The sequence below is a fragment of the Lactuca virosa genome, chromosome 2 (assembly GCF_052849685.1).
Source record: "Lactuca virosa cultivar CGN04683 chromosome 2, Lactuca_virosa_CGN04683_v6, whole genome shotgun sequence".
NCBI lineage: Eukaryota > Viridiplantae > Streptophyta > Magnoliopsida > Asterales > Asteraceae > Lactuca > Lactuca virosa.
This window is the reverse complement of record NC_136427.1, coordinates 310,489,103-310,513,954: the sequence shown is the minus strand read 5'-3', so window position 1 is coordinate 310,513,954 and position 24,852 is coordinate 310,489,103. Positions and strand designations below refer to the sequence as shown.

Here is a 24,852-nt window from a genome sequence, read left to right as displayed (position 1 = left end):
TCGAATCAGGGTTTTGGGTGTGTGCTTATGCAACGGGGAAAAGTCATAGCCTATGCCTCGAGACATCTTAAGACGCACGAAGTGAAAGACACGACACATGACCTCGAGCTAGGAGCAGTAGTGTTCACCTTTAAGATCTAAAGACATTACCTCTACGGCACCAAATGCACCGTCTTCACTGACCATAAAAGTCTCCAGCACATTTTCGATCAAAAGGAACTAAACATGAGGCAACGACGATGAGTGGAGCTACTAAATGATTACGAATGTGAAATTCGTTATCATCCAAGCAAGGCCAATGTAGTAGCGGTGTTCTTGAAGTACCAATTTTCATATGTAGTAACGTAGACAGTTTCAATGGACATGATAATACTTCAAACTGTAGCACGAGCAAGAGGAAAGAAGCAAATGAACAGTGTTCTTGAATTACCAAAATTTTAATATGTTTTATAGGACTTCTTTTGGTTATATATATATATATATATATATATATATATATATATATAGAGAGAGAGAAGTAATTTCTTTTTTATTTTTTTTTTAATCAGAAAAGTTTTTAAAATAAATAAAAAAACTAAAAAAAGAAAAAAGTAAGAACAAAATCGTCATTATAAAAACCTTAAATGCAAATTGGACCAAACTTACAACAAAATGAAAACTTTGGACCTATGGTGCTAGTTCAAACTTGTGTTTGACCAAAATGACAAATTTAAACAAACCACAGAACCATTAGTGCAGTTTAGTCTTATTAAAACTTTCAATCTCACTCAAATCCTAAAATAGTAGAATAGTAGAAGACTAGAAGACATAATACTAATATTTTGAAGAAGCCATGACTCCATAAAAACGAAAAAAAAGGGATAAACAAATTGAAAAATTACAACTTAAAAGACTCGATATTAAAAACCAAGGTGATATCCTTAAAACACATTGAACAGCAGCCGATCACGCTACAGGGCGGTCCAAGAATTGGTTAATTTAAAAAACTCTACTCGGGAGGAGCCATCGTCCTCCGTCGCAGCTTTTGCCCTTTCACTCATCTCTAATATCTGTTCCCTCACCACTCTCCCTTCTTCACCCTCCATCAACTCCTTCACCTTTTCCTCCACAGCCGTCGCCGTCACAAACCCATCCGACGACATATCCACCGCCAGTGCCACCTTCATTTCTTCCACCAAATACACCCGATTCATATTCTGCTCCGCATACAATGGCCATGCGACCATTGGCACCCCAGCTGCCACCGCTTCGAGCACCGAGTTCCACCCACAGTGACTCACAAATCCACCCACCGACTCATGACCAAGTATCACCGGCTGTGGTGCCCAATTTTTTATCACCAGTCCCTTATCCGCCGTCCTGGATAAAAACCCTTCAGGAAGAATATCATCAAGATCGAGCTCTTTACTTGCATCTGGTGGCGGATCTCGCACCACCCACAAAAATCTTTGCTTGCTTCTCTCCAACCCAATCGCTATTTCCTTCAACTGCTCTTTCTTAAAAACACCCAAACTCCCAAAGCATAAAAACACTACACTTTTACTCGGTTGTGAGTTCAACCATTTTAAGCACTCGTTTTCGCTAGGATCCACATGATTTCCACCGGCGATCAAAGGTCCGATGAAATAAATAGGCGGAGTTGGACCATCGGAGATGCATTTACCGTCCCGGAGACTGGCAACAGCTCTTTCTTCGAATCCAACAAAGGTGTTCGCAATGATGCCGGAGGATTTTGCCATGTTTCTGGCAGTGTTTATGAAGTTCTGGTACGCTTTACCTTTTTTATCAACCACAGCTGCGGGAAAATGGGAGGAATGGATAGGAGGCACTCCAGGAATATCAAAGTAAATATTTTGATCTTTAATAGAATCAGAAGTGATGTTGTTGATGGTGGGCATATATAAGAACACACAGAGACCGGAAGCGCCGCCGGTATAGAAGTAGTAAGTGGGTAACTGGAGGCTTTTAGCAACTTGGAAAGCAGCGTTGGTAAAGAAATCAAGGATCACAGCTTTGATGGTGGATTTCTCCGAGATGGCTACGAGTGTGTTGTGGAAAATTGGGTTGTAAAGCTGTGGGATCGCGAAATTAAGTGCGACGAAATCAGACGACAAGTCTGGTGGAATAGCGATAGTGGGGAGGTGGTGGAACATGATGGAAGGGATGGTGGCAGAGACGGTTTTGATGTATTTATCGGTGGAACCGTTTTCAAAAGGTGCCGGAGTTATGAGGATGAGGATAGAGAATAAAGGGTGGTGGGTGTGAATGAGCTTTCCGAGCTCCACCATGGAAACCAGGTGGCCTATTCCCGGAGAAGGATACAGAACCACCGTCATAGATTCCATTGTTCGGTGTGTATGTGTGTGTGTGTGTGTGTGAAAAGTTAGTTGAAACTTAAAGGGAAGTCTGATAATGATACGTACCTAAAGAAGAAACGTGAATATGTAATTAAGTAGAGTTCTAAAGAGTAATTGACGATAATAAAGACGAGTGGACCATAAGATAATATACAGTCTAACAGAACAAACTCTCCCAGACTTATTTTGTTGATATTAAGGCTACTAGGTAGGTGTATACACTCCACCCACGTAACTTTCGTTTCTCCCGCTACTTTAGAAGGGAGTGGTGTTTATAGGTAAGTTTCTTCTCTCCACTACTTTAGAAGGGAGTCGTGTAATCAACGTCAAATAAGCATAAGCAAATGAAAGAAAAGAGGAACGTGAAGGTTTGTGGTATGCCTCACCTTTAATTTCACCATGCACATCCACATCACGCCATGTGGGGGTGTTCCTTGGTTATAAAGCCTCCACATAGTTATAACGCACCATTGCGTTGTGTCGTCATAAAAGTTCTTGTTGAAACTAGTTATGCAACCACACTTTCATTTTCTAGCGGTCTACCCATAATTCATATGATCTTTTCCTCAATACATTATAAATTTTTGCTATATCTCTATATTTGCTATAAAGAAATGGCTTGAGAGCCTCGGAATGATATTTGAACATGACCAAATAGATCCACCTTATTTGAGAGTATAATATCACACATACACACTTTACCGTTTTCAAAAAGTGCATGAGTTATGAGGATGACAGGATAGGACGATATAGAAGGGTGGTGGGTATGGAACTTTAGAGATAAGTAAAAAGAGAGTAGTGATTAGTAAACGTATTTTTGTAAAAAATGGGCCACTAGCTAGGAGAAGCATTTGTAGATATGGATTGATAATCCCACTATACCTGATACGCCCCAACGGCGGTTGGCACAATATTACAATATTCACCCTTGAAATTTACCTTTTAACCATTCAGTTTAGGGTAAATTCTGATTGAAGTCAACCAATTATATATATATATATATATATATATATATATATATATATATATATATATATATATATATATATATATATATATATATATATATGAAAGAGTTATTTGAAAAAAAAAATCATAAAAATGCATAAAAAAATACTTAGAGATCACAAATCTTTTTTTTGACTTTATAAGTACAAAAATCACAACTTTATTAACAAATTCGCTGAAAAAAAAAAATTTAAAATCGATTTTTTTTTTGCTTTTTTTTTCAAAATATTTTTCAGCGAATTTGTTAATAAAGTTGCGATTTTTGTACCTATAAAGTCCAAAAAAAAGATTTGTGATCTCTAAGTATTTTTTTTATGTATTTTTATGATTTTTATGGTTTTTTTAGGGTTTTTTGTTTTCCATAGAACCTAAGCATATATATATATATATATATATATATATATATATATATATATACAGAGAGAGAGAGAGAGAGAGTGAGTGAGAGAGAGATAAAACTGCACAAATGGTCCCTATGGTTAGCTGAAAATTACTACTTTGATCCAAAAAGGTTTGGACTAGCACCAGAGGTCCAAACTTTTCATTTTGTTGCGAGTTTGGTCCAGTTTTCTATAAACTTTTTCATAATGACTATTTTGCCCTTTTTTTTCTTTTTCAGCTTTTTATTATTATTTAAATACTTTTTTTGATTAAAATAAAAAAGAAAAAAGAAAATTTGCATTTTCTATTTTATTTTTATAATTTTTTATAACAAAATAAAAAAAATGAAAATGAAAAATCTCTTTCTCTCTCTCTCTCTCTCTCTCTCTCTCTCTCTTTCTCTCTCTCACACTCTCTCGTTTCTTGCTTACCACCGGCCAAAGAAGAATAAATCGACGGTTATCGTCGGCCTAGGCTGCCCCTCCACCTCCCATTGGTCAGGTAACACCACCCCAAACACCCGCTTCGATCGTTGCTGCCCTTCATTTGAACCTCCACGAGAGAAAGGAGATCGAGATCTGAAAGTTAGGGTTTCTTGGCGGCTAGGGTTTTCAAATGGGGCGTTTAATGACTAGAAATCGAGGGGGAGACACATGGGGTTGCTCCGACGGCTTCTGCTGCTTCGTTCCACAGCAGCAATCAACAACAGTGGTTCCACAGCAGCGACGTCGGTGGTGGCAGGGGTTGCTCTGACGGCTTCTGCTGCTTCGTTCCTTGCTGTTCCGACGAGCTCAACGAGAGGGAGGGCAGCGAGGCGATGGTTGGAGCTTGAGCTCGTTCCAATTCAACAGAAAAAAAAAGAGATTAGAGATGGTGGTGTCTTGCGGTGGCTGAGGAAGAACTCCGACTGCAACAGTAGCTGGGGCTTTTGGTTGGTGTTTGTTTGACAGAACAGAAGGAAGTGGGTGGTTGGAGTGGTGGTTTTCGGTGGTTACAGTGGTGGTGAATGGTGAAATGGTGGGTTGTTCTCGGAAGGGAAAAAAACAACGGAGGAAGGGAGAGGGAGGTGGCACCGGTGATGGTGGGTGTTTCTTGGTGGCTGGAAAACAGCTCCACCTTCGGTGGAGTTCTCTTGCTCGAAAATGAAGAAGAAGGAGGAGGGATAACCACTTTCTTTGACTGGTAGGATATAAATGAGAAGAAGAGATGGATTTGTGACGTTAGAGAGAGAGAGAGGGAGAGAGAGATTTTTTTTTTATTTTGTTATGAAAAATTATAAAAATAAAATAGAAAATGCAAATTTTCTTTTTTATTTTTTCTTTTAATCAAAAAAAGTATTTAAATAATAAAAAAACTAAAAAAGAAAAAAAATAAGAGCAAAATAGTCATTATGAAAAAGTTTATAAAAACCTGGACCAAGCTCGCAAGAAAATAAAAATTTTGGACCTCTGGTGCTAGTCCAAACCTTTTTGGATCAAAGTGTCAATTTTCAGTTAACCACAGGGACCATTTGTGCAGTTTTGTCATATATATATATATATATATATATATATATATATATATATATATATATATATATATATATAACATCTATTGTGTGGACGTAAGGATAATTCTGGACCAATTATTTACAGATAATATAGAATTTTTTAATTTTTTTTAGATTATAAAAAAAAATTATGGATTCAACTTTAAAATCATTTTAGAAGTAATATTGACTTTTTCTATATCCTAATTTTAGGGAAGTAACCAGCCAAATCCACAAATTTAAGAAACTTATTCAAATCAAGTTAACTATATTAATTATTTTCTATAATACTTGAAGAATATTTGTATATTCTTTCAAAATTCAAAATTCAATAACTACGAAAAATTCAAAAGGGAATATGACTTATTAAGGTAATTAACTTTTCGGTATGTTCACATCTGGGTAGCTATCTTTTTTTTGTACATATCTAGGTAACAAACTTGGAAGTGTTCACATATGACCATTATGACCTGCTATAGCAGGTTAAATCCTAGATGTGAACGCTTTCAACAAGTTCGTTACCTAGATGTGTACAAAAAAAATAGTTACCCAAATATGAACAAAACGAAAAGTAAAAATTAAATTACACGAATGGTCCCTGTGGTTTGGGAGAATTTATGTTTGTGGTCCCTAACTTATTTTTTTAACTTGCATGGTCCCTATTGTTTATTTTTGTTGCGCGTTTGGTCCCTGTCTTTCCTAAAAAGACTATTGTGCCCTTATTAATTTATTTTTTAATTAATTTTCTTATTTATGTATTTATTTTTTACATATTTAAAAAATATAATAGACTCCACATATTTGTATCTCTCCTCGGATGATCCCTACTGTTTATTTTTTAATTAATTTATTTTTTTAACTCGGATGGTCCCTACTGTTTATTTTTGTTACGCGCTTGGTCCCTGTCTTACCTAAAAAGACTATTTTTCTCTTATTAATTTATTTTTTAATTATTTTTCTTATTTATGTATTTATTTTTTATATATTTAAAAAAATTAATATACCCCACATATGTGTATCTCCTCACCGTAAACCTGAAACCACATTTGAGAACTTTATATTGGGTCTTAACGGTCACCATCTCATCTCTCATCGTCCTCAACTTGTATTTCTTTTCCATCTTTAGTAACATTGACGTCTTCACCATCCTTCTTTTTTAGGTACTTCAACTCTGGCGAACCAACACCATAACCTACTGTCTCTTCATCTTTAGTGGGTTGTGGTGTTGATTCGACGGAGTTGAAAGACCGAAAAAAGAAGGGATGATGAAGACGTCGATATCACTAAAGATGGAAAATAAATAGAAGTTGAGAATGATGAGAGATGGGATGGTGAGGAGATACAGATATGTGGGGTCTACTAAATTTTCTTAAATATATAAAGCATAAGTATATAAACAAGAAAATTAATTAAAAAAAATAAATTAATAAGGGCACAATAGTCTTTGGGTAACTATTTTTTTTGTACACATCTAGGTAACGAACTTGTTGAAAGCGTTCACATCTAGGATTTAACCTGCTATAGCAGGTCATAATGGTCATATGTGAACACTTCCAACAAGTTTGTTACCTAGATGTGTACAAAAAAAAGATAGTTATCCAGATGTGAACATACCGAAAAGTTAATTACCTTAATAAGTCATATTCCCAATTCAAAACTTAGAAAAGATAGAGCCAAAGTTTTTGTTTTATTTTTCTCCCTGTAGGTCCCTCCAAAATCAGAATCTTAATCAAAAAGCATTCTTAAAGAATGTTTATAAAACAAAAAATATTTTTAAAAGAAATAAAGCAACAACAAAGGAAGAATTTTCTAAATTTGAAATAATACTTAAGAAAACTCTTCATTCGATGAAACGACAATAGAATAATGAATAATTACAACAACGGAAAAATAATGAAAAATCAAACCATTCTTATTAAAAATTACATCAAAAGAATTAGTTTTCATAAAGAATGTGATGTATTCTTTAAAAGAATGTGAGGTATTCTTAAAGAATGTATAACATATTCTTGACATATTCCTCTAGAAAATGTAAAATGCTTAACAGAATAAACTTGGTCTTCAGAATAAACCTGATCTTGTTCGGTGGTCTAGAGAATCAATTGGATATTCTTCTCTTTGAAATAAAATAATGATTGTTACAATAATTCTTTCATGCAGTTAATCCACCTTCTTTGTCTGTCTCTCATGAACTAAAAACAACCATAAAAACTAAACAATAACATGATTTATTATATAAATCGAATGGAAAGAACCAAAATCCTAACCCATTTCACAAAACTAGATACAAATAACAAGAAAAAATGATTCAAGTGCATGCAATCAACTTGTTTATTTCTCTCACTCATACAAAGAAAGTAAAACAAAAGATAAAATAGACTGGAAACTTTTGGAATACTCTGAATAAATAATTGGCGATGATATTGCTTCAAAATCAAAGGAAAAAGAAAATCGATTAAATACAAAATCGGGCGTCGGTTGTAGCCTCTATCATGTGGAATGTCAATGACTTGATGTATGTACATATGAACAACAAGAGAGCAAAATTAAGGAAGAGAATGCGAGAGGAGATGAGGTGAAACATAAAGATATAAAAATATAAACTCAAAAAATGAAATTTTTACCAGATGATGTGGTTTCAAGAGGGTCCCCTACCCACTCCCACTTATCTATATCTCTCGTAAATCTATTGGGCTTATGTGATTTTCGATCTCCACTTGTAGCTATATCTCTTTCTTTGTGTCTTTCGCTTTCGATTTGGCGCCTGGTGGTGATCGACTATATTGTTGGTAGTCATCAGGAAGGCGATGGAGGCGAGGGAGGCAGGTTTAAGTGAGGTAAACACGAGGATACGGTTGTTTATCGGGTTGTCTTGAGCACATCCACCTGTAATCGAACCTCAAGGAAGAAAGGTTGTTTGTGTTTGATTCCTGCTAGAAGGGTGTCAACATAGTGTGCAATCAATGTCTTTCTATCTCTTTGAATCGCACACATTAAAAAAGATGTATATGGAGCAAGTTAGGGTTAATCAGTTAGTAAAAAAGATTTGGTCAAAAAGAATTTAGGTAACGTCCAAGATTTAAGGGATATATATCATAATTAATTTTTGGTTTCTAAAATTGATTATATATAAAGTTCCAAAAATACCCTTATATGAATTAGTAAGTATTTATGTTTTTTTTCTAAAATCTCAATGGTTCCTACGTCCACACAATAAATGTTCATTCACATATGAACCTACCTCTCTCTCTCTCTCTCTCTCTGTATATATATATATATATATATATATATATATATATATATATAGATAAAGGGAATATGTGGTTGTTGGGTATTTAACATTAGGTATAGAACCCTAATAACGTCGTCGTTTGGAGTAAAATAGATTAGTTACATTGTTTTCCTTTTACGACTCAAACTTCTCCTTTCCGCACACATGATCGTTCTTCCAGGATTTTTGAGTTTCTTCCTATCCCAGTCCATATAATTTCTTTTTTCCTTCGGTGCTTCTCGACCAATATTGTATCGGTTCTATCTACTGATGTGATATTTGTGATTCACTCTTGTATTCAATTTTGACATTTTTTGTTCTTGGATTCGTGAGGTATAATACGATTCATTTCCTTTTCCATTGAATGTCGTCTTCCTATAACTTTGACTTCTTTATTGCTTATTTTCATTAGGTGAAACATATTTAACTTATTGAGATCGGATGGTAGTAGGTTATATCATAATCTGTGTTTTTTGGTGTGCATAACAGGTGTTTGATGATATTTCTCAAAGAACTATTTTTTGAGTGTTCATAGAATTAGTTTTTTATGGAATAGTGAATAAAATGTTTTTAAATTTTCAGAAAATTAGATTTGTTTGATGAAATTCTTAATGAAATGTATTATAATTTTCATAGAATATGATATCAATACATTAGTTGACCATGTCAAAATTTAGGGAAAGAAAAAGTTGTATGCAAAGCCTTGTTTTGGTGAATGGTGGTGTCCTTCAATTGATCAATAAGTTATTTTATTTGTAAGTCTATTTGAGTTGATACTTATTAATCTTGATTTTATTTTCTTGGGGTATAGTACATTTCAGTTGTACATATTACAAGGACCACTTTACCTGATGGGTCTGATAAAGGCTTTGAATACAAGAGCTGCTTAATGAGATTGGTCGTCGTAATAGATGTTTGGGTGCTTGGATAGTACTGAAGGATTTACATATACAAGAAGTGGAGGAAAGAAGAAATAGATGCATAATTGAGGGATTTTATTTGTAATAATGTCAAATGCAAGAAATGAAAATGTACTTTTTATTTTTTTTCGTAATTATATCATTATATTTTTATCCTTTCTATTACAACATTGTACTTTTAAATCATTTATTAATGAGAAATGCAAGAAAAAACAACTTACTTTCATTTGTTTTTTTGTTATGGCATCATACTTTTATTTCTTCCTATTATAACCAAGTATTTTGAAAAATCTACCAATAAAAGAAGTAGTATCTAACTACACATAAATTTCATTGTTATAGACCTATAATTAAATATATTGAAATTTACAAACATTGGAAAATGAAATTCAAACATGAACGATCCGTACAAGGAATAACATTATATCACTCTTCGATTAACAATAGAATTTAACATATTGAAATTATATGAAAAACCTTTAATATGTTTTACCGTGTAAAAATAAACCCAAATAGTCACATTTGTTGTCTTTATTTAGTGATTTTTAGTCATTATAAGTGGTTTATTGTTATTTATAGTGATCATTAATCATCAATCACTAAGGTAAAACACATAGTTTTGTCTTAAAATCCTAATTTCAGTAAAGAAGGAAGCATCAGCAATATATGAAAACAAATATTGATTCCATAATGTCTATGACTCTTGGCATAAAAGAGGATATGTTTGCATATGCCTAGAATGATGAATATGTTGATGCTAGTATGAGAAACACAATGTTTGATCCTTTTATGTACATGTTATGCCCTTATAAGGGATGTCGAAAGATTATATAAAAAGCATGTCTGATGAGTATGAAGAAGAATTTTCTAATAATTTCCAATCTACAAAATTGGACAAAAATATAGATGAAGAAAATCGATGAATTATTGTGAACTTTAATATTCATAACCCCATGGTTCATATTTTGTATTGGATCAATTATTTTATCTATGAATTTAAAGGGTCTATTTTTGTTACTCTACATTTAAAATGAATCTTTAGTATTATATTTACATTTAGTGTAACACCCTCGTTCTCTAACATTTAATATATAAGAATTATCATAATGTTATTTACAATTGTGGAAAATATACTCAAAATTTAAAACTTTTACATCCCATGTTAAATCAAGTGAGCACAATAAAATATATTTATCTATATAAAATGAATAATACAAAAATAACATTCTACTCTTTAAATCTTGTTCTTGCGCTCTTGTATTCTATTCCGGTACCACAACTGCTAATACATGAACCTGCAAAACATAAATCTCTACTACATCAGACACTAGGTCTGGTGAGTTATTCTCCTATCTTTTGTTAACTTTCTTTCTCTTAGTTCATACTCGTTCTCATAGTTACTTTTCCAACCCATCTCCTACTTTGTTCAATATCATCAATCCTCAGACTAATATACTCTATCACATCTCATCTTTTGTAAATCTTATATTCTCTATTACATCTCATCTCTAATTAATCTTTTATACTCGGTTATATCTCTTCTCTGCTTAATCTCATATACTCGGTATATCTCATGTCTACTCGATATCATATACTCTATTATACCTTATCTTTGCTCAGTCTCATATGCTTTGTTATATCTCATCTATGTTCAGTCTCACTTACTCTATATATCTCACTTAATCTCATATACTCTATTCATCTCATCTAGTATATCTTATCTCAACTTAGTCTTATATGTTCTGTACATCTCATCTCATACTCAGTCTCGTATAGTCTTACACACACAAACACACACACATATATATATATATATATATATATATATATATATATATATATATATATCATCTCATGCTTAGTCTCGTATACTCCATATATCCCATCTTATACTCAATCCCATACATTGTGTATGTGCTCAATCAGGTCTCGTATACTATATATATATATATATATCATCTTATACTCAATCTCATGTTATCGTATCTCAACCTCATTCCCGAAGGAATTATACTCATTACATGATCTAATACATGTCTCTATGAATAACTCACATACATATTCCAAATATACATATAAATGCTCTGATACATGATTTCTATGTATTTTTATGCTATATCATCATCTCATAACATGATGGCATGCACTTAGTGCCTCAAGGTTCTCATACATACATATATAAATATATAATCAAACATATACCAATCATCAAGAAAGAGTGAGAGTAATAACTCACCTTATCAGTTAGTGAACACTAACTGTCCCACTTTAGCTCCTTGTGTCAATTACTGCATCTTGATCCATATTTTGCTCTTAGGCCTATTCATACACATTTACAAGCATCTTAATACTTGTCTTAGCCGATTAAGAGCTTAATTACTCTTAAGATCAAAATAATCACTTAATGGGTTAAAACTTTATCTTTCATTCTCTATCTCAAAATCTCAATCAATTAATAAATTAAGCTCTTCACAATACCTAATTCATTATAATCTAACTCTAAGACATCAATTACTCAAAATCACTAGTTAGGGCTTCAAACCCTAACTCTTAATAGGTTGATTTCACCATGGAAATCACTTCCCAAACTTGATTAAAGCTTCTAATCACTCTTAATAACATCATAGACAAAAAATAGGTCAACCAATTCAACCAATCTTACCTAACTAACAATTTCACCAAATGGATAAACCTTGACCTTAATGGAGAAAGGATGAAAATCCTTGCAATCCACAATCTCTAACTTGTTTTGGCATCATTTTGGCAGCACGATCACCCCATCTCAGCTCCTAATCAATCCCCCATGAAGAATGATCGAAATGAGCTCTTAAAACAGATTATATCGTGTTTTCTGTGTGTTGCCACATCGTGTCAGTATATGGCCACATCGTGGTCTCTGGGAATCAACAAAGTACATTGTTGATTCCATTCCAGCTTTGGGGCATTTTTCTCCCAAATTCAAACGTGCATATCTTCTCAGTTTCTTATCCATTTTCAATGATCTTTATATCCATGTGAAAGTGGGAGCATATTTTACATGTTTGTTAAGTCATATCTCGTTGACTTAATATGAATCTTTATATATTAAGTCACAAAGTTGGCCTAAAAAGCATAAAAATACCAATTATACCATTTCGTCTAAAAATGTGTTTCTCATGCATTCTTTCTCTAGAACTTAATAATCTAACCTCTTATAGAGACTTAAACTTGTTTTGGCCATATTCATGAAGTTAAAACTTCATATTCTCATCTTTTTCTCATAAATGACCAAGTTGCCCTTTTGGTCAATATTTGACTAAAAAGTCAAGTCTTTCTAAATTTTTGGTTGTTACATTAGAGTGGCCGTTTATATAATCTATTCATTTAAAGTGGCCATTTATATAATTTTTGCTTTTAAATTGGCAAATTATGTCATTTTTTGTATTTAAATAGGACAACTTTATCATATCTGCATTTAAAGGGGCCATTTATGTTATTAACACATTTAAAGTAGCCATTTCTATCATTTTCTACATTAAAAGGTGTTGGATAAAGGTGTCTAAGCCAATAACTAAATTGATATATTCTTGTAATTAGAAACAAAGTATTTTTTGGGTTGCCCTCGTAACTAGAACTTGGTTAGAATAACATTTGTAGAGAGATGATAATTTATTAGATTATTATATGATTGATAAACTAATTGGAAATTATGAGAAAACAATTTGCTAATATATTATGTGATTAATATATTAATTAGAAATAGATAATTGGTTTGTTAATTTATTATATGATTAATAAATTAATCTGAAATCAATTGTTAAATAATTGATTTGTTAATTTATATGATTAATAAATTAATGTGAAATCATAAGGAATTAATTAGTTATTAATTAGAATTATTCTGAAACTGATTCTGGATTAATTAGAATTAATTAAATGCCCAACAGTTGAATTGTAATTGTTCATAATTGAGCAAGGAAAGAAAATTCTAGAACCCATATACGGGTGAACAAAATTTGGGAGTATTCTAGGGGTTTTGGATTATTCCTAAAGCTGATAAGGATACCATATTTGAATAGAATAAAATCTGAATATTTTATTATTAAAATCTAGGGTTTTCCTTATGTCATCCACACTATAAATAGGACCCCAAGGAGGTCTAATTTCATGCATACTATTCCTTGGAAGATACTTTGGCCGAAAATCTCATCTCTCATCTCTGCTATTGTCTTCTAGTTCTAGGGTTTGGGTGTGAGCCATTAGAGGCACCATCCTTTTGGTGCTAAGCTTTCCAAGACCTACATTGCAAAGAGATTGAAGTGATTTGTTTACTACAACAAATCAAAAGTTATGTAACTTTAGACTTGTTAATTTCGAATTACACTAGGGTTATGTTAGGTTCAGTTGTTCATTGTATGTTGTTATCAAGGTGTAAGGCATAGATCTTTTATCGGATGTATGTACCCTATTAATTAGTAATTGTTTTCCACATTGTACAATTTTGTTTTCTATAAAACCCATCAGTGGTATCAGAGCTTAGGCTTTTCAAACATTGATTGCACATGAGTTGAATCAAACTAAACCTGTTTTTCGCAAAACACTGATCTCATGACGTGACATTGCATCTGTCACGACGTGAGAATGGCTTTTTCCAGATTTCCGGTGGTGATCTTCCTAATCAGATTTATGGTGTTATATTTGGTAATTATCCTCTATTAATTCTGTTTGATTCATTTGAATTTTTGTGTGATAATCCACAAAACCCTAAATATTAGGAGATATCCTTATTTGATAATTTTTAATTAGATTAATTAAATTGAATTATCTCTTATGAATTGAATAATTAATTTAATTATAAGAATAATTAAAGGATAATTATAAATTCATTCTAGGTTAGATTAGTTAGTTAATTATATGATAATTTAGATAATTAATATTTGAACCATATATTTCGAAAAGATTTAAAATACACCTTATACTATATACGATTAAACGTTTAATATATTATATGTATAAGATAAGTCAGTAAGATCAATAGTAGGTCTCATTCACAAAGTCATACTCTAAGGGAGGGGGGTATAAGGATAACGACCTATAAAATGATCGTTGAATGAGTGTCCAATCTCACCCACGGCTCCTTTGTATGGTGGATGGTCGTTAGTCGAACAGGGTTTGATAGAACATAACCTCTAAAAGTATGATTGTAACGACCTGAAAATCATGTCATAAAAAAATATTTGTTTTAGATTTATAAATCGTTAATACATATTCTTCCCAGCAACCAGGGTAACAACACATTTAACATAACATCAGCAAATTAGGGTAGTTCGCGGATTACGTAAACAGGTGGTGTGTGCTCTGCAATCATCCAGAGCCCTCTCAATTGAAAACCGAAGTACCTGAAACATAAACTGAAAACCGTAAGCATGAAGCTTAGTGAGTTCCCCAAAATACCATACAACATACAAACACAAATTATCATGCAACATACATATAGTTTCCATGGGCTCCCCCATGGTCTTTATCTAGTATGCCATGGGCTCCCCCCATGGTCTTTACTAGGAATGCCATGGCTTTCCCCCATGGTTCTGATATCCAAATGTCACGGGCTCCCCGCGGGGTCTTCCATGCAAGTATCACAGAGACAACTAGCATACCACATAACACGTAATGGGCTGAAATTGGTGCCTTCGACCCATGGATATAGTGAGAAGACTCACCTCGAATGCAGAAGCTTACTGAAAAAAAATCTCTAGCTGCTGCTCTGACGACACCTCCGAGCTATCAGATCAAAATAACACCCAATTAGCAATTTGGTTCAATTCAAAGGTACACCATCCATACTTGGGGTAAAATGACCATTTTACCCCTGATCCAACATGCATCAAAACTGATGCCTAAATCCAAAAGATCCACAAAGGCCCACTAGTGGCCCAATTTTCCAAATTGGGCCCAACCCCATATGGGCCTTATCTAAAACCCATAATTCCCTTAGTTACAATTCTAATTACCTCAAATACCCCCCCCCCCCCTTAGAACAACTTGGTCAAAGACAGGGTTAAAAGTCAAGGTCAACGGCCTGAGTTGGCTCAACACGTCGAGTTGTCCTTCAACTCGCCGTGTTTCTCCATTATCTGCAAGGTCGGGGAAAAACCGAGCGAACTCGCCGATTTTATCCATAAACACGCCGAGTTCGCTAAAAACCCAGCCTCTTAATACATTAAGCCGACATTATCGACTCTAAGAGCTTCACAACTTAGATCTCGACCAAAATGAGATCTAGAAGGGTAAAGTTTCCAACTTTACCCCTTAAGAACCACCGAAACGGGTCCAAGCCCAAACCCTAGACTTAAAAGAATGAGGGCTTAACCATTAAGCACTTAATATTCAAAGACAAAGCCCTAAAATGCAGATCTTACACCCTAGAGCTGGAAGACCACGTAACGTTTCCAACTTTACGCTCATGCATGACTAGGAGAGGCTCAAATGTTCAAGAAGGGCTTAATAAGGGACTTAATGAAAGCATGAAGCCCTTAAATCCATAAAGTTGGCACCTTTATGCCAAAAGAGTCCATGAAAACCCTAGATCTGAAAGAATAAGGCTTTGGGACGTCCTAATCCCAACATCCATCCAAACCATGTGTAAGTCCCGATCTATAGATCCAAATCAGTGATCAATGAATTGCAAACAATCAAACAAAGTGTAGAAGGAGTAGAAGGAGAATAAAGCCAAGCATGCACACATCTATTACGTATAAATGTCAGGTACACCTTGGGAAACACATACACATACGTCACTCACATATGTCACCTAATACTGACACAGACACCTACTATTTGTAGCACACCCAGCAGCACACCAGTGTACAGCCACACACGCGTGTGCGGCCGCACACAGGGTGTACGGCCGCACACACATGTACGACCGCACACAGCCACACAAAAGTTACAACCACCATAACAAACCCCAAAGCCTACCAAGACCTATACAAGATGAATGCCTAGCTCAAACCACAAATTTGTGACCTAACAGTCTCCCCCTTGGTTTGAGCTAGCATGGACTCAGGTCTTCTTCGATCAGAAGCACGTCAGACTTATACAGATAAATGCCTAGCCCAAACCAACAAATTGTGACCTAACACCATAGCTAAAACATAACAATTTAACCCAAAAGAGAGATCTAAGCATCTAGAAATCAATATAAGAACTTGATACCTCAAACTCCTTGCAAAATGGATAATGATTTTGGATCCAAGACCTCTTCTCCAAGAATAGAAACTTCAAGATCTTCTAACTCCTTCACAATGCACAAAATGGACCCAAACTTTATTCCAAGGCTCAAATGCTTGACAATGTAGGTGACAAATCGTTTTAAGGTTTTGATAACAATGGAGGCTGAGAAGGAGGCCAACCAAAGGGACTTAAGGCCTTTAAATAGGGTGCAACACCCTAAAAATTAGGGTTTCCAACCCAGCTTCCAACTCGCCGTGTTAAGGCACCTTAACACGCCAAGTTGGTTCATTAAATTTTTCGGCCAAATAACATTTCAACATGCCGAGCTGAGGCTCCAACTCGCTGAGTCCCAAGGAGAAAATCTAAACAACTTGGAATCAATTTCATACCGGAAATCAAGCGTTACAATGATACTATAAAGTAATTAAACCTTTTATAAATCCCACTCTAGTTACTTTAGGAAAATGCAAAGTGTATGCTAATCAATGAAAACATACATCACTCTTTATATGTCGTTAGTAGAGCGTGCGTGGCTAACCGACACACTAATTTGGGACTATAAAGTTGAGGTGATGGACAAATCGAAAATTATCATTATTGATGGAGCTTGTGTGATTTACCGACACATCAGTTTGAGATGATAAATGACTTTGGGGTTGTCAGGCGGGTTTGCATGGTTATTCACATCTTAATTGTGATCCTCGGCATCCTAATCACAATTGGTAAGAGCATAATCTGAGATTAAACATATCATTAATAAGATTCAATGAATCTCAAAAGATCTAGGAGTTTCATAAGATTGAAATTGGTAAAAGCCTTGCCTACCTAAAATAGATTCGCAATTTGATTATGACATCCCTATTCAAAGTTCGAATAGAAAATTTGGATCCTGGACTTAATTTAATTTATGGGTTAATAATTAAGGATTAAAATCAACTTACTTGAATTCACTCTTCTCCCACTTCAGATGTATTATGAAGATAAAAATGGTCTTCCTCGTTATTCAGAAGATGATCTTCCACATTCTGATAAAGGTGAAAAAGTCTTCCCTTCTTCGGGGAATGGTGGAACCAAACATCATGTTCCTTCAATTCTTCCACTTCTCCTCATGTGACTCTCCCAACGTCACGTTTTCCTCAAGTTGAAAGATACGATACTACTTCTGACTTATTGGCATGTAAAAATCAAGATGGAAACTCTGTATGTACGCATGTTTTGAAAATGAAATCGAACATTGACAAATTGGATAGAATGGGTTTCATTTTTTCGAAGGAGCATGCCATTGACTTGGTTCTTCGCTAGCTTCCAAAGTCATATATTCAGTTCATAGAGAACTTTTATATGAGGAATCCTGACGTGACCCTAATTAATTGAACCGATATGTTGATAGTTGATAGTTGATGAAGCAGAAATGCTTAAGAACACAACTAAAGAAGAAATGCGTATATGGTCTAATCCCAATTCCATGGACATTGACAAGGTGACATTTGTGATAAAAAAAATGTTTCTCTTCCTCATGGAAAGGGGTCTATCATTGTCAAACCGCTTGATCGTATGGTAAAGAGAAAGGCCCGTTCTAAGATCGTTCCAAATGTTGACCCCAATGAGTGCATTTGTTTCTACTGCCAATTGAAGGGACATTGGAAACGAAGTTGTCCTAAATACATGAAGGATTGAAGATGGAATATTTAATTGGTGTGGGTTTACTTCAGGTAGATCCAATATCTAACTCCAGTTTTAAGTTCATATTCATAAACTCTTAATACATAATGTGATGATCACATTTTGATGGTATTGTAGGATCTAAAAGAAAGAAGAAAGCTTGAGCAAAGTGAGCTAAATTTGATCGTGCGAGATGGACATTTATCACATGGTTCGATGGTCAGAATTTGGAGCTACTACTAAGGAGTTAGGATAGTTTTAATAGATTTCTATTACTCTTCGGAGATGTCTAGAAATATAGTTTTTCATTTTATGCATTGTAAGGACAAGTTCCAATTTTCTTTTTGGAAATAAAATGAAGTTTTGGTTTATGTAGTTGCCTTATCTTATATTTCCTTGCAATGGAATTAATGAAAAGTGTTGTTTATGTTTCTAATAATAGCAATATTAATAGTGGATTTTGATTCTTCAAGAACGTGCTTATGGTACTATCATAATTAACCAAGTGAAGAGAAATCTCATCACCAAGTCTCAATTGGACAGAAACATGGATTCATACAATTTTAGTTGCATGATGAGTAAGAATCTTGTTCATTGGAAAAATTATGACTAAATTCATTGCTCACACACTTATATGAGGCAAGTGAAGGACTAATGAATCTAGTACATGTTAATATGGACTATTCAGACCCACTACAAGGGATGATAACGTTGTTCGTCATGATTTATTGATGTTTCAGTAGATATGATTATGTTTATAAGATTAAGCATAATTCTGATACTTTTGAAAAGATTCAAAGAGTAACAGAACGAATAGAAGAATCTACTGGGCAAAAAGATAAAAGATTCTCCGATCTGAAAAGAAAGGAGAGTGCTTTAGTATCATGTTTTATGATCATCTTAGAAATTGTGGAATTGTATCATAATTAATTCTCCAAGAACATCTTATTATGACTAAGGATAGGAATCGAACATTATTGAAAATTGTTCGATCATAAGATGAGTCATACTTTGTTCCAATCAAGTTTTAGAGCCATGCTTTAGTAACTATAAATCGTATCTTGAAACTCATTTCAACCTAAGAAGGTTGAAAACACCTCGAAGTATGTGGAGTAAAAATGTTCTTAGTCCAGCATATGTAGAGTTGGAGTTATGATGTTTTTGTTAATCGAGAAACAGAGGATAAACTGAGACCTATTCTATGAAGTGTTTTCTTGTCGAGAATCCACACCAATTTTTGAATGTTTGTATTAGCTCATCAAGGAATGTTCCTTGAGAGAAAACTTACATGTCAAGAAGTCAGTGTGAGTCATGTTGATCTTGATATTGCAAGAGTCAACTAAAAATAAACCTTTTAGTTATCGCTAGCACGCGACCTAAGGATGATAACATGTCATGTCCACATTCTTATTTCTATGCACTTCTAGTTGAGTAGAGAATGCTTATGAGTTCTATGTTTTCATTTAAATGCAAAAGAAAAATCGCATTGGTCAGTGAAAGTACATTGGTCAATATAGGTGAGCTATTAACAACATGGAAGCTTCATATCTTCATAAGATTTTGCCCAGATTCCTTTAACTCTTCATAATTTTCTCAAGAACATTCATACCCATCTTCAAATCTTCAAGCTTTCACCCAAGAACACCAAGAATACCAAGAACACCCAAGAACACCTTCAAATAATTCTTAGGAATTTTTGTAAGTATTTCTTACATAAATTAGTGTTGTCTAACACTTTAAATTATTATTTAAATTATTATTATTAATTTAAATACGATATCGTGTATAATTATTATTAGGATACGACTATTCACACGGGTTCTAATCTGAGGATCATCGCTACCACTTCGTATCCAAACAAGAATCACACATTCAAGGTGAGTTCATACCCTACGTTTTCACTATTTTTCAATGTTTTAGGGGGGGGGGGATACAAGTAAAACACAAAAAATCTTGTGTTACCATTCAAATGATTTCCAACGACTCAAACTATTTTAAACAGTTTCAAGTTATTCTAAAATATTTCGACTGTTTCGACTATTGTTTTTACCAAAACATATATATATATATATATATATATATATATATATATATATATATATATATATATATATATATATATATCATACTATATTATAAATGAAGCATTTTTCCTTTCACCACATTCGTTTGAAACTCCCATGACTTTTCAATTTCTTTCTAATAATAATTGTAAGTTGGTTAATAAGGTTAAATAAATATCAAATCTAAAGTATAATAATATATAAACTAAATTTCAATATTAAAATAATATCTTTACTTCTGCTTACAAAGTTATGTTTTTTTTTAACTTTTAACATATTATACTTAATTTATTAGATTTAAAATAGTATTGAATGTAAACCATTATCATTTTAAAGATACAATTTTGGAACAATTTACTTAAATTATTAATTTAAATATAACATTACAGCGTCAACTTAAATATAAATTTTAGTTTAGCTTAAACAACCCAAAAAATATTTTGTAATAGTTAAATGTGATAAATTGTAGTGTCTTTCTAATAATGATTATAAGTTGGTTAATAAAGTTAAATAAATATCAAACCTAAAGTGTAATCATAATTAAACTAAATTTCAATTTTAAAATAATATTTTTACTTCTACTTATAAAGTTATGTCTTTAACTTTTAATATATTATACGTAATTTATTAGATTTAAAATGTTGTCGTATGTAAACCATTATAAGTTTAAAGCTACAACTTTTGAACAGTTTGGATAAAATACTTAAACTATTAATTTAAATATAACATTACAGTATCAACTTAAATATAAATTTTAGTTCCACTTAAAAAACCAAAGAATATTTTGTAAATAGTTAAAAGTGATAAATTGTAGTGATAAATGCAAAAACCAAATTGTAATCTCAATTTAACTAAAATATTTCCTAAAGATATTTTCATAATCGTTAAAAATTTTCAAATAAGTAGCTTAAAATAACTGACAATAACAATAGTTAAAAATAACTCTATATAAATGATTATATTGTTACTTTTAAAATAAAAAACAATGTTTGATGTTTTAAAAAATTATAATGATAGAAATTAAAACATTAAGCAAATAGATTTTAAAAAATTAATTAATAATAACAACAACTATAAATAACATTAAATCATATATTATATTTAATTGTATTCATATGTAACTCACTGGTAGAAGTTATTCAAACGATTGATTAAACTAGAATATTAAAATCTTATATTATATTTCTATTTATAAAATTATGATTTTAACTTTTTAACATAGTATAGTTAACTTATTAGTTTAAATATGTTGTCGTATGTGAGCAATTATCATTTTAAAGTCACAACATTTGTACAATTTATGAGTTGATGCAAAATAGTTAAATTATTAATTTCAGTATAATGTTAAACATTTAACTTAAATCAAAATTTCAGTTAAACTTGAAAAAAATCGAAAGACTGTTTTATAAATAGTTAAAGATTATAAATTATATTGTTAAACCTAAATTATAATCCTAAATTAACAAAAAAAAACATGAAACTATTTTTTATAATCATTAACAATTTTCAAATAAATAGCTTAAAATAACTTACAATAGGAATTGTTAAAAGTAATATTATATAAAAAACTATAATATTTACTTTAAAAACAAAAACAATGTTTTTTGTTTTAAATAACTACAATCATAGAAACTAACAATATTCATCAAATAAATTTTAAAAAAGTTAAATTTATGAAACTAAATCAAAATAATTAAGAGTTTAGAAATACGTTATTTTAAATAACTTACAACAACAATAGTTAAAAGTAAAATTATATACAAAAATTATATTGTTGTCTTTAAAAACAAAAACAATGTTTGATGTTTTAAGTAATTACAATGATAGAAATTAAAATCTTAAGCAAATAAACTTTTTAAAATTAATTAATCATAACAAAAACTATAAATATTATTAAATCATATATTATATTTAATTTTATTCATAAGTAAACTGCAGGTAGACGTCATTAAGACACTTAGGATTATATAATTTTAAAAAAAATATCCACATTATCATATAATTCAAAACAAACAATGTTTATACCAACTTATTATAAGATTTATTATATAAAAGCTAATAACAATGTCATTAATATATTTAAAAAACATATATTTGTAAAAATTTCAAATATATTGTTGTATTCTGCGCAACGCGCGATCTTATTTATTTTTCCTTTCACCATATTCATTTGAAACTCCCATGACTTTTCAATTTCTTTCTAATAATAATTATAAGTTGGTTAATAAGGTTAAATAAATATCAAACCTATAGTGTAATCATATATAAACTAAATTTCAATATTAAAATAATATATTTATTTCCACTTATTAAGGTGCTGTTTGTTTTTTCTAAGACAAAATGTCTGCACTCTGCGGACCACATCTGTAGACCTTTGCAGTAAAAGAGGTGGACCAAACGTCTGCAGTCTGAAAAAAGAAGACTGTTTGTTTTTTTAACATCTGCGGGCTACTAAAATAAACTGAAATCTAAATAAACTGATTTTTTTAAACTTCAAAGTGATTTTTTAATATTTTTATGACTTTGTTATAAATAATTAACGAATCTAGATCAACTTTTATTTATTATTGTATAAAAAATAAAAATAAAAATGGTATGAATTAACGTATATATTTGATAAAAACCAACAACTTTGGTTGCAAAGTTATAACTAAACATTATAATTAGTGATCAAAGAATTTGATACATAAATAGATGGAAATAAACTTCGATTTTTTCAATTAAATCCATTAAAAATGTACCATAAATATTTTTTCTCGAGAAATTGACGATATTGTATTAAATAATGTTTTACAAAATTTGGCAAAAAAATATAATAATATATTATGATTTTTTTTTCATATTTATATAAACAACTTCAACGACTATTATTGTAATAAATCTTTATTTATAAATTTGTCAAAAATATCATGTTTCTATCGTCGAACTTTTTTTTTTAAGTTTTGTAATTTTTTTTTCAAATTGTTTATCATTAATAAAGTTGGAAAAAATATAAATTAAAAAAAAACTTAAAAAAAATGAAGATATATATGTTTTTTTAGGCTAGAAGATGTCTGAAGATGTTAGAAGACTCTGGTCCATATCTGCGCCAAGAAGAGGGCGAGCAAACATTTTTAAGTCTGCAGTCTTCAAAAAAACAAACAGTCTGCGAATGCTAATGTCTGCGCGTGGTCTACGCGGCGCAGACAGAAGAGGCCACGCAGATCTGCAGACAAAAAACAAACACTACCTAAGTGATTTTAACTTATAACATATTATACTTAATTTATTAGTTTTAATATATTGTTGGATGTAAACCATTATAATTTTAAAGATAAAATTTTGGAAAATTTTATATAAAATACTTAAATTATTAATTTGAATATAACCTTACATGGTCAACTTAAATATAAATTATAGTTTAACTTAAACAACCCAAAGAATATTTGTAAATAGTTAAAAGCGATTAATTGTAGTGTTTTTCTAATAATGATTATAAGTTGGTTAATAATGTTAAATAAATATCAAACCTAAAGTACAATCATAAATATACTAAATTTTAATTTTAAAATAATATCTTTACTTCTACTTATAAATTATGTCTTTAACTTTTAACATATTATACTTAATTTATTTGATTTAATATGTTGTTGTATATAAACCATTATCAGTTTAAAACTATAATTTTTGAACAGTTTGGATAAAATACTTAAACTGTTATTTAAAATATAAAATTACAATGTCAACTTAAATATAAATTTCAATTCCACTTAAAAAACCAAAGAATATTTTGTAAATAGTTAAAAGTGATAAATTGTAGTGATAAATGCAAAAACTAAATTGCAATCTCAATTTAACTAAATATTTCCTAAGGATATTTTCATAATCGTTAAAAGTTTTCAAATAAGTAGCTCAAAATAACTTAGAATAACAATAGTTAAAAATAACTCTATATAAATAATTATATTGTTACATTTAAAATCAAAAAACAATGTTTGATGTTTTAAATAATTATAATGATAAAAATTAAAACATGAAGCAATTAAATATTAAAAAATTAATTAACAATAACAACAACTATAAATAACATTAAACCATATATTGTTGGGTTTTGAGCATTCTAACACTCCTAAGTGTACATGCAGCCCTAAATACCTTGGATCTATGTTTTCTCTATTATACATGCAAATATGAACTTTCCAAGGTATTCATCCTAACTAGCATAATAACACTGATTCAAATGAATATCTCAAGTTAGAATTACATACCTCTTTGATGTAGAATGTCTTCATGAAGCTTGAGTGCCTAGTGCCCCAAGTGTGACACCTCAAATGGTTCACACAACATCAAATGCACATGGAATGACTTGAGAGAAATTGGAACACTTCATAAAATCGGCTAGCCCTTTTTCCTCACACATAGTCACCGATTTCTTGAGCCATAGGAATCTTTTATATGGTGGCTATTAGGG

At 31.6% G+C, this 24,852-nt stretch overlaps 1 protein-coding gene across 1 annotated transcript; it reads right to left on the bottom strand.

The window, feature by feature from the left end:
- Positions 1 to 708: 708 nt before the first annotated feature.
- On the bottom strand, positions 709 to 2,590 carry LOC145161665 (UDP-glycosyltransferase 88B1-like). The gene has a single exon (XM_079081247.1). It carries the CDS (start codon positions 2,343 to 2,345, stop codon positions 951 to 953), a length of 1,395 nt encoding a protein of 464 aa, XP_078937373.1. The 5' UTR covers positions 2,346 to 2,590; the 3' UTR covers positions 709 to 950.
- Between the last annotated feature and the right edge of the window lie 22,262 nt (positions 2,591 to 24,852).

What these genes read in the sequence shown, in the direction of transcription:
- LOC145161665 (XM_079081247.1), bottom strand. Translation starts at nt 2,345, where the DNA reads ATGGAATCTATGACGGTGGTTCTGTATCCTTCTCCGGGAATAGGCCAC.